Source organism: Neoarius graeffei, chromosome 23, assembly GCF_027579695.1.
Source record: "Neoarius graeffei isolate fNeoGra1 chromosome 23, fNeoGra1.pri, whole genome shotgun sequence".
NCBI lineage: Eukaryota > Metazoa > Chordata > Actinopteri > Siluriformes > Ariidae > Neoarius > Neoarius graeffei.
The window spans coordinates 20,770,347-20,781,206 of NC_083591.1; the positions used below are offsets into that span (position 1 = coordinate 20,770,347).

Genomic DNA, 10,860 nt, shown 5'->3' on the forward strand with positions numbered 1-10,860 from the left:
TTCGCGCACGCGCATTTCAACTACCGTGAAAGAAAACCACAAACATTTCTCGCTAGTGTGGACAGATGCACTAAACTGTACCGGTATACTTTGTTTCGATACAGTTATACCACTATCATACCGGTATAAGTGTGAACACAGCATTAGTGCTCTAAGCTACTGATGAACTGGATCACCCATTTTTATGCTGAAAATAACAAACATGAACTGGATGAAGAAAATTTATCAGGTCTCAAAAATCTCTCATATGTATTTGACCTGTGTAGGAAAACAGAGTGTCAGTTTGGAGCCTGGCCACACAGTAAATCCTGGATACAGAGGCTCGGTGAACTCACATTGCACTTTGTAGAGCAGAATCATTTTTCCAGCTATGCTGTAGAAGGACAGTATCCCAGCAATGTAATCAACATACACGCCAATCCTGGTGGAGTTGTTCATTTTGGGGATGTATGTTTCCTTGCCATGGTGCCTAAAAGCATATCTAAATGGTGAGCAATAGAGCCTCCACGACTGATCACTGCAGCCAAACCAGCACTCGTTGCGACCGCCCTTCCTGGGGATGCTTTTATAGGAGACAGCAATGTTAACACCATTTCCACCACTCCACTCCACCTCCCAGTAAAAGCGTCCACACACCGGCTGCTCACACAACACTTGGGGCCAATCAAACCTCTCTGGATGATATGGGTAAGGCAAGTCCTGGTCATAGTTGGACACTGCTCGGTTACTCTCGGACAGGCTAAGACGTCTGTATGCTGTGTTGGGATCCATGGTTAGCTCACAGTAATCTGATGAAGAAGCATATAATTTTTGTATAATGGGTGATGGCTTTCCCCTTATTTATTCATTTCACAAACAAACAGCTTAAATGTTCTTTTTGGTTACTGATGTTAAAATTACGTTCAGTTCATTAATTTGCTGTACCAGAGTTGGTTGTGGCTCTGAAGTGAGTAAAATAGTACAAGAGTTAATTTCAAGACACAGAGTCAAATACCACCACAAAGAGTAAAATATTAAACACTGAACTGAGGAGAATTGACTCTGAAAAAACAGCTCTATCAAAAGAGTAACTTTTACTTTTTTTTTTAAAGAGAAAGAGACCAAAATGTTATATAGCGTAGAGTAAAATTTTCTTCAATTACTCAGGCAAATTTCCTCTGTGTGTGTGTGTGTGTGTGTGTGTGTGTGTGTGTGTGTGTGTGTGTGTGTGTGTGCATATGTTCATTTTGCCAGAATGACTTACACTGCAGGATCTCCTCTCTGGTCATGGGTATAAGGATTTGAATTTGCTTAACTATGGGGGGAGAAAGAGAGAGAAAAAAAGCACTTAATATGGACTACGTGTGTGTGTGTGTGTGTGTGTGTGTGTGTGTGTGTGTGTGTGTGTTAGTTAGTTAGTGAGTGAGTTTCATCCACAGTTTTTTTTTTCCCCATTTCTTTTTAATTCTTATATTCTACTGTTCAGGTTTATTTACCTTATTCTGGCGGGGGGACAAATGACTGGTCGCAGGCATTAAAATACTATACACAGGCATTTTAAAAATAAACGTTATAATTGTGGTGCCATGAACAGTGCATAAGGTTTATATGACCAGTGGGAAGAAAGAGAGACTTATCTTTGGGCTCTCCTGTAAAACACACATGAGGACACCTTCTTTTTGGTGCAGCAGAGGTAGCTTATTAGCAGAGACACATTATGGTCCAGATAGATGGACTCTTAATATCAGTACACACACTACAACTTGTGCATGGAAAATGTGCTGCACTACAACTGCTACACAAATGTGCAAGTGCAACAATTACTATGTAGTAAAGTGAATATAAAGGTTACCTTATATTGATGAAACAGTTAATGTGATTTCAACATTACCTCTGTTTTCAATCTTCTCCATGTCTGCTTTACAAAAATCTTCCAGATGCCTTTTCAGTTCATTTACAGACTTTGCTACTTCCACAAAGGAGAGGACAGAGCTAATAGTGATGGTGGGTAAATCTGAAGATCCAAGAGGGGCAGTGAGAAACACATACCGCTACAAACAAGGAAACAAAACATGTTTGAACAGTTTATAGTATATGCTGCATTTCTTATACAGTCCTTGAAACAGAGCCACAGTCACCAGAGGACTGTTACACCAGTCAGTTTCCTGAAATCAGGAAAATACCTGAAGAAAATGAATGTGATCCTCTGTGAGTGAGAGCTGCTGCAGCTCATCATCTTGCCTCTGAAGCTCAGCGATTTCTTCTTCCAGCTGCTTCAGGAGGCATTCGGCTCGGTTTATTGCAATCTTCTCTTGAACTCGAATTAGGCCCTGAACTTCAGAGCGTTTTTTCTCAATGAAGCAAATAATTTCAGTGAATGTCTTCTCACTCTCTTCCAGTGCTGCCTGTGCAGAACGCTGCACGTGCACACACACACACACACACACACACACACACACACACACACAAGTTCTTGTTCTTTTCCAACTTAACACCAGTTGAATCGGATCATCAGTGTTTTGTCCATGAGTTCCCTGACATTTAAAATTATTTTAGAACAATTTGAGATACTTTCTAACCTATTTTAAGTTTAGTCTATGTATTCCTCTGTTCATTCATTTATCTTTGCGGTGGATCCAAAGCCTATCGCTAAAACATATGGTTGGAGAATTCATCCTGGATGGGATGCCAGTCCATCACAAGGCACCATACAAATATACATTCACACACTCATTCATACCTTAGTATAGCCAACTTGTGATTAATGGCCCTCTCTTCTTTATCAGCAATACTCATTGGGGTTGCACTGTGATCCAAAACTTTTCCTTTTTTCTTTGTTTGTCAGATCTTTAAAAAAAAAAGGAGGGGGGGCTCCTGGTGCTGTTTTTCTTTCAGCCTCCTAAGTATACCTTGTGAGACTCCACAGCTTTCTGTAGTTCCTCAAGCTCCCTTTTCCTGTCCAGGATTCTTTGCTGCAATTTCCTCTTTGGCTCACCCATCTGGCTCTGTTAAGCATTCAGATCAATTGTGTGAAACATTGAATGCATGTGTAGTAGGATCCTAGCGTGTGTCCACTGCTTCACTTATTCATTTCACAAATACAGTACACTAAATACATATTATTCAAGAATAGACTGACACGCTTTACATTTTTATGTAGACTCATAGCAAGTCTTCATCTACAGTGACCTTCTCATGCTACACAATGTAGCTAACACATCTATGTGTATCTGAAGATGGATAAGCCACTAGAATGCAGTGTCAAATATATGAGTGCCCTGACCCTACCGCAGTAAAATGTTTCAACATGCTGGAGTAAGTGAAGACTTACCTCCTTTACCTCCATAGGAGGCATGGACTCCATCTAATTTGAAAAAGCATGTTTTGAAAAGGTAAGTCTAAGTAATTTACTAACATTAACTTAATATTTAACTTAAATACCTGATTTCTGATGTTTAGAATCAATTCCAGCAGCTAATATAATTGGCTAGGTAAGCAAGCCAACTTCTAGCTAATGACCTGTTGCTAATTAACCTAATTAGTTATGAGCCGTTCCACCAGGTGTTTTTTGATGTTGTCTTTGTGCTATTTTCAATGAAATATAGGGCTTCCATGATTTGCAAATCATCGTATTCTGTTTTTATTTACACAGCATTCCAACTTTTTTTGAAATGGGGTTGTACATTTTAATGCAATATATTTAAAAGTAGCAATTTTGTTTGTTTTTTTACTTTTAAATTTAACATAAAATTGTTTTTACTGGATACTTCCACAATTGAATTTTGACACATTTTCTATAATTTCTCAATTTTTCCATCCTTGGATATGCCATGACTCATGGAGTAATGTATGATCATATTAGATTAACTCAATGACAGGTGTCACTGCTTTTTATTTTTACTCTACCTGCATTAACTGTTTATGCACATGGGGTTTTCTAGGGCAGACTGTCCTGCTGAGTTCCAGAACATGATGAAGTGGGTAACAGACAGCATCTGCAGTGTGTTTTCATACTCAAATTACACAGAAGCTGGTCCTGGCAAATTTATTTTTAACACCCCTAGTTATACAGCTTAAACTTCAATGTCACACACTGATATACTGTACAGTGGAATAAGTTCAAATTTAAAATACTTTTGCTATAACGCTGGCAATTATGTGGCAGGAGAAATGTCCTACAGATACAGTTAAGTGTTATAAGTGTGCACTTTAATTGTTAACATATAGGTTTATTAAATATTTATCATTAACATACTGAATGCCGTCAAATTTAGTACTACTGTATTTGTTTTGTACATTAATTTGTAAAATATTTCATTTTCATTACAAACCTGTTTCTCTGTTCTTTCTGCTGAAGCAGACACAATTCTATGTCCTTTGTGATCATCCATCATACACATGGGACAGATACACTGCTGATCCAAGCAGCAGAAGACCTCTAGCAGCTTGTCATGCCTGGAGCAGATCTTGTCATGGAGAAACCCCATGGCGTTCATTACATTGTGGTGCTGTCCTGAGTGCAGTTCCTCATGGAGCTCAAAGTGAGTTGGACAGTACGAGTCCAAGCACACCAGACAAGACTTGATAGCTTTTTGTTTCTTTCCAGTGCAAGGACCACACTCCACAAAGCCAAATGCAGCATAATTCTTATGACTGGCTGTCGTGTCCAAGAATCCTGACATTTTTTAAATTAGCAGGACAAAATAAGCTCTAGTCCACACAGAAAAATGTTGTACACAGCCACCACACCAGTCAAATATCATGCCCAAGGACTGAGTAAGAAGAGGAGATAAGTCTAATTTATTTTTAAGAGGGAGAAGAGGAGGGAAAGGGAGATGGAGATTAAATTTCACCTAAGCGATTTAGTCAGCATTAAGATATAAATAAAACTAAAGACAGCTATCTATTCAAAGCATAGCAGTGGACATCTTTGGGCATTAAAGGTGCCACAGAATCGAAACCTTGGCATCATTGAAAAAGGAGAGTTTGATTCATGGAACAGACATACTGTGAACCTCAAATACTGTTGTTTCTATTTCGAATGCAAATCCAGTTTATGCAAAACAGGGCTGTAAAACAGGCCAATTCCAAAATCCTGGAGTTGTCATGATCAATCTGCCAATAATAATAATAATAGGTTCAATTTATATAGCGCCTTTCTAAAACCCAAGGACGCTTTACAATTATAGACAAAAAAAAAAGTCCACCAAATAGAGGTCAGGATGTAATTCCAGTGGTGTAGCGGCCACAGTCCCACCAAAAGGCGCACGAAAACAAGTCCCACACCTCCAGCACAGCCACCGCAACGCCGCCAGCAACATCGCTTGAACACCACGCCATGGATCCACAAAGCGAGCACAGAAGCACTGCCACGCAGAGCGCTGGTATGTCCCAAACCACCTGCACAGCCACCGAGCAACATCGCTTGGAACATCACGCCAAGCACTAAAGCACAGAGCGCTGGACAACCACAATGTTAAAATGAGCAACGAGCTCACTGCAGTCCATAGCTGGGCGCACAGGCATCACCCGCGGCGAACCAAGGCCTGGAGGGAACCGACGCCCAAAACTGGGTCCGGAACTACACCACAACCGGTGGACAAAACACTCAAACGAACATCAAACTACACAAACACACAGAAAAAATAAAAAAAATAAAAAGGAAAAATAAAAAAGGAAATTAAAAAATAATAGTCTAATAATAATAAAAAAGCTCCGGCTATGTCAAAGCTATAAGAATTCTAAGCTCTAAAATCTGTGGAAAGACTTGATACTGGCTTATACCCAATCTGATGCAAGCAATACATGTTTTCTGATTTTTGGTTTAACATTTGTCATGATAAAAAAAAATAAAAAAAAATCACCTGTAAATGAATTCTTATATTATATTGATATATAACCCCAAATCAGAAAAAAATTAGTTTGTTGAAATTTAAATTACAACTGAAAACAATACTTTCATGCAGAAAGGAACCAAGAGCCAGGCAAAGAAAAGAAGCAAGAGGACTTGGTGCACCAGAAATCGATGGGAAAAGGCTCTCAGAAAGCTCGTCTCGTCTCGTCTTCTTCCGCTTATCCGGGACCGGGTCGTGGAGGCAGCAGTCTAAGCATGGAAGCCCAAACTGCCCTTTCCCCAGACACCTCGGCCAGCTCCTCGGGAAGAACACTGAGGCGTTCCCAGGCCAGCCGAGAGACATAGTCCCTCCAGCGTGTCCTGGGTCTTCCCCGGGGCCTCTTCCCAGGGGGACATGCCTGGAACACCTCCCCAGGGAGGCGTCCAGGAGGCATCCGAAAAAGATGCCCGAGCCACCTCAGCTGATTCCTCTCGATGTGGAGGAGCAGCGGCTTTACTCCGAGCTCCTCCTGAGTGACTGTGCTTCTCACCCTATCTCTAAGGGAGCGCCCAGCCACCCTGCGAAGGAAACTCATTTCCGCCGCTTGTATCCGCGATCTTGTTCTTTCGGTCATTACCCAAAGCTCATGACCATAGGTGAGAGTCGGAACGTAGATCGACCGGTAAATTGAGAGCTTCGCCTTTTGGCTCAGCTCCTTCTTCACCACGACGGACCAGTAAAGCGACCGCATCACTGTGGAGGCTGCACCGATCCGCCTGTCGATCTCACGCTCCATCCTTCCCTCACTCGTGAACAAGATCCTGAGATACTTAAACTCCTCCACTTGAGGCAGGACTTCTCCACCAACCTGGAGAGGGCAAGCCACCCTTTTCCGGTCGAGAACCATGGCCTCGGACTTGGAGGTGCTGATTCTCATCCCAGCTGCTTCACACTCGACTGCAAACCGCCCCAGTGCATGTTGAAGGTCCTGGTTTGAAGAAGCCAACAGGACAACATCATCCACAAAAAGCAGAGATGAAATCCTGTGGTTCCCAAACAGGATTCCTTCCGGCCCCTGGCTGCGCCTAGAAATTCTGTCCATAAAAATTATGAACAGAACTGGTGACAAAGGGCAGCCCTGCCGGAGTCCAACATGCACTGGGAACAGGTCTGACTTACTGCCGGCAATGCGAACCAGACTCCTGCTCCGTTCGTACAGGGACCGGACAGCCCTTAGCAAAGAGCCCCGAACCCCATACTCCCGAAGCACCCCCCACAGAATACCATGGGGGACACGGTCGAATGTCTTCTCCAGATCCACAAAGCACATGTGGACTGGTTGGGCAAACTCCCATGAACCCTCGAGCACCCTATGAAGGGTATAGAGCTGGTCCAGTGTTCCGTGACCAGGACGAAAACCGCATTGTTCCTCCTGGATCCGAGGTTCGACTATTGGTCAAATTCTCCTCTCCAGTACCCTGGAGTAAACCTTCCCTGGGAGGCTGAGAAGTGTGATTCCCCTATAATTGGAGCACACTCTCCGGTCCCCTTTCTTAAAAAGAGGGACCACCACCCCAGTCTGCCACTCCAGATGCACTGTCCCCTACCGCCACGCGATGTTGCAGAGGCATGTCAACCAAGACAGAAAGCTGTGCAAGAAAAAACAAACAGCTGGAGGAAATAAAGAGAAGACCGGATGCTATGAAATCTCAGGCTTGTCTCATAACTGACAAGAGAGACTGACGGTTTGATGACAAGTTTGTGCAGTCACGCTCATGAGTCATTCGGAATCCAGCAGTTCTGAGGTGGGCATTTTCCCATCTGCAACTCTATGCCTTAGTGGTACTGTGAAGTGCCTCAGGAGAGATCAGTCTTGAGAAGCACCTCAGGAGGGATCCGTTTCATCATCAGATACTAGAAATAACATAGGTAATATGTAACTCAGAAGAAACTGTTCTGTTATGAAAAGGTTATGTTCTTTTTCTATATTTTTTTGAGTTGCTTACTCTTAACTATAAAAGACCCAGTAAACCCACATCATGTTAGGATTTCAATAATTTGCAAAATATTTCATTTTCATATTTCATTTTCTAGCTAGTATTGCTTAAAGCCAAACAAAACCCAAAAAATAAACATTATTTGCTATTGTTTGCTGCTGTTGTGATACTGGAGTGAATCTCTCACTCATTTTTTTTAAAAAACAATAATATGATAAATATCCATAAAATTCTGTTTTTATACATGCCATGTGGTAGCTAGTTGGAGGTTAGCATGTGGAGTTAAGACACAAAATGGTAGAAAATGTCAACTCGTTAATTCTGTTAATAGATTGCCCAGTTTAATGATGAGAGTTGATAACATCGTCAACAAGTGAAATGTACCCGCAATTATAGAATGGACCAGCTAGTTTTTTAAAATTATTTATTTCCAGTTCATTTGTACTCAACAATCTATGCTACCATCTTTATACTTTTATTAAACCAAAATCCAGTAAGGATGATGCAATAAAAGGCAAACCTGGTAATCCGAGTTAATTTAATTTGAGCCTTCACTAAATAAGACCCCATGGACATCTCTTCAATGAAGCTCTGCAGTAAATTAATTTAATTCTAAATTAAACTCTTTAAGACAGTCTTTGTTGCTTAGGTTTAAGTGAAACCTAGCTTTAGCTTAGCCACTTACAACAACCACATAGACTTAGAGGAATACACTGAGGCCATCACATCATACATCGCTAAATGCACTGATGTCACTCACTGAAAAACCATCACTGTTTGTGCTAACCAGAAGCCTTGGCTGACAGGAGTAGACTGGTACCAAAATCCAGAATTGTGACACCCAAAGGCATTTTTGAGACAAAGTCAGCAAACAGTCTTATTTTGTCAATTTGGGTGTGCCGAATTCAAATCTGCAATATGCCAAGTTCTATCTGACCTCTGTTGACCTCTAGAGGTCATTGAACTTTGGGCCTGTAAACGTCTCAGCTGAACCCAGTTTCTCAGCTTTCTAAGGAATGAAATGTACTAAAATGATTAATGAAGTTAGCAAATGGCCTTGTTTGTTAAATGTTTGGGTGCTGAATTCATTTTTCATTTGTAAAACGACATATGACCTCTGATAACCTCAAGGTCATTAAACTTGGCCTATAGGCCTATGCATTTAACGGCATTTTTAAACTGACTTTACTCCCCCCAAAAAGAATATGAACAAGAATATTTCTTTGTTGTTTGTTTTTTGTTTTGTTTTAAACGGGGTAAAGCATTTACAAAAAACAAACAACAAAGAAAAAAACTCTCATATATACTAACCCTGATTAACCTGTATACCCTGTATGCCCCCACATTTTGTATGCTGCTGAATCTGTCCTTTTTTCAGTAGCTTTGTATAAACAATAACCGCTAAATGTAATGCAATGTTATGTAAGGTGATCGCCTAGGCATTCTCATTGTGAAAAGTAAGTCACATGTACATGGACTGGCATTTAATGTTGTATTTGTTCCTTTCTATTTGTTTTTTGTCTGTTCATATTCTTTTGGGGGGAGTAAAGTCAGTTTAAAAATGCCGTTAAATGCATAGGCCTATAGGCCAAGTTTAATGACCTTGAGGTTATCAGAGGTCATATGTCGTTTTACAAATGAAAAATGAATTCAGCACCCAAACATTTAACAAACAAGGCCATTTGCTAACTTCATTAATCATTTTAGTACATTTCATTCCTTAGAAAGCTGAGAAACTGGGTTCAGCTGAAACGTTTACAGGCCCAAAGTTCAATGACCTCTAGAGGTCAACAGAGGTCAGATAGAGCTCGGCATATTGCAGATTTGAATTTGGCACACCCAAATTGACAAAATAAGACTGTTTGCTGACTTTGTCTCAAAAATGCCTTTAACTCCTTAAATAAGCACTTTTTTGAATTTTGGTACCAGTCTAGAGAGGTTCACAGCCTCCTGCGGGCTCGAGACGCAGCCTTTAGGGCCAGTGACACCGCAGGTCTAACAACAGCTAGAGCCAACCTGTCCTGCAGCATCAAGGAGGCAAAATGCCAGTACAGCAATAAAATATCTGGACACTTCAGCAAGACCAGACATGCACAGTCTCTCTGGCATGGCATTCAAACCTTCACAAACTACAACCCCCCACCACGGACCTGTGAGAGTGACATCACATTGCTAAACTGCCTAAATGACTTCTTTGGACGCTTTGAAACACAAAACACCACACCAGCATAGAAGACCACTCCTCCCCCGGATGAACAGGCTGTATGTCTGGATCCAGCCAGTGTGGAGAGGACCCTCTCCAGGATCAACCTACGTAAGGCAGCTGGACCAGACAACATACCTGGTTGTGTTCTGAAGGACTGTGCCATGTCAGTGAGGGCATCCCTGAGCTCCATCTTTAACATCTCCCTGAACCAAGCTGTTGTCCCCACATGTTTCAAAGCTACAACCATAATACCAGTGCCAAAGAAGCCCCTCCCATCTAGCTATAATGACTATCAGCCCGTAGCACTGACTTCCATCATCATGAATTGCTTTAAGCGACTGGTCATGCAGAACATCAAGTCCATTCTCCCTCCCTCTCATGACCCATTCCAGTTTGCATATAGGTCAAACAGGCTCATAGAGAATGCTATCTCCGCTGCTCTCCACCTCACTCTCCACCTCACTCACCTGGACTCAAAGAACACCTATGTGCGAATGCTGTTCTTGGATTACAGTTCGGCATTCAACACAATCATTCCCCAGCAGCTAATACAAAAACTCAGACATTTGGGACTCAACAGCTCTCTTTGTAACTAGGTGCTGGACTTTCTTACAGGGAGGCCACAGAACATGCGGGTCGGCAGCAACACCTCCAGGACCATCATGCTGAGCACAGGAGCCCCACAAGGGTGTGTGCTCAGCCCGCTGCTCTTCACCCTGCTGACCCATGACTGTGTACCAATCTACAGCACCAACCACATCATCAAGTTTGCGGATGACACGACTGTGGTGGGCCTCATCACTAACAACTGTGACATCCCGAGAGGCTGCGTCTTGGAGGGGCG

At 41.9% G+C, this 10,860-nt stretch overlaps 1 protein-coding gene across 1 annotated transcript; it reads right to left on the bottom strand.

The window, feature by feature from the left end:
• Positions 1–243: 243 nt before the first annotated feature.
• On the bottom strand, positions 244–4,661 carry LOC132871181 (tripartite motif-containing protein 16-like). The gene is made up of 6 exons (XM_060905288.1): positions 4,311–4,661; positions 2,889–2,984; positions 2,163–2,396; positions 1,871–2,030; positions 1,244–1,294; positions 244–788 (listed from the first exon to the last, which is right to left on the bottom strand). Exons 1-6 carry the CDS (start codon positions 4,659–4,661, stop codon positions 244–246), a joined length of 1,437 nt encoding a protein of 478 aa, XP_060761271.1.
• Positions 4,662–10,860: the final 6,199 nt, after the last annotated feature.

Bases quoted from the DNA above. Each gene is read 5' to 3' on its own strand.
- LOC132871181 (XM_060905288.1), bottom strand. From the start codon at position 4,661: ATGTCAGGATTCTTGGACACGACAGCCAGTCATAAGAATTATGCTGCA. The intron at 2,397-2,888 runs GTATACTTAGGA...GTGCACGTGCAG, and splicing joins AAGCTGTGGAGTCTCACAAG to CGTTCTGCACAGGCAGCACT. The intron at 1,295-1,870 runs GTAATGTTGAAA...CTCCCCCCATAG, and splicing joins GGAGAAGATTGAAAACAGAG to TTAAGCAAATTCAAATCCTT.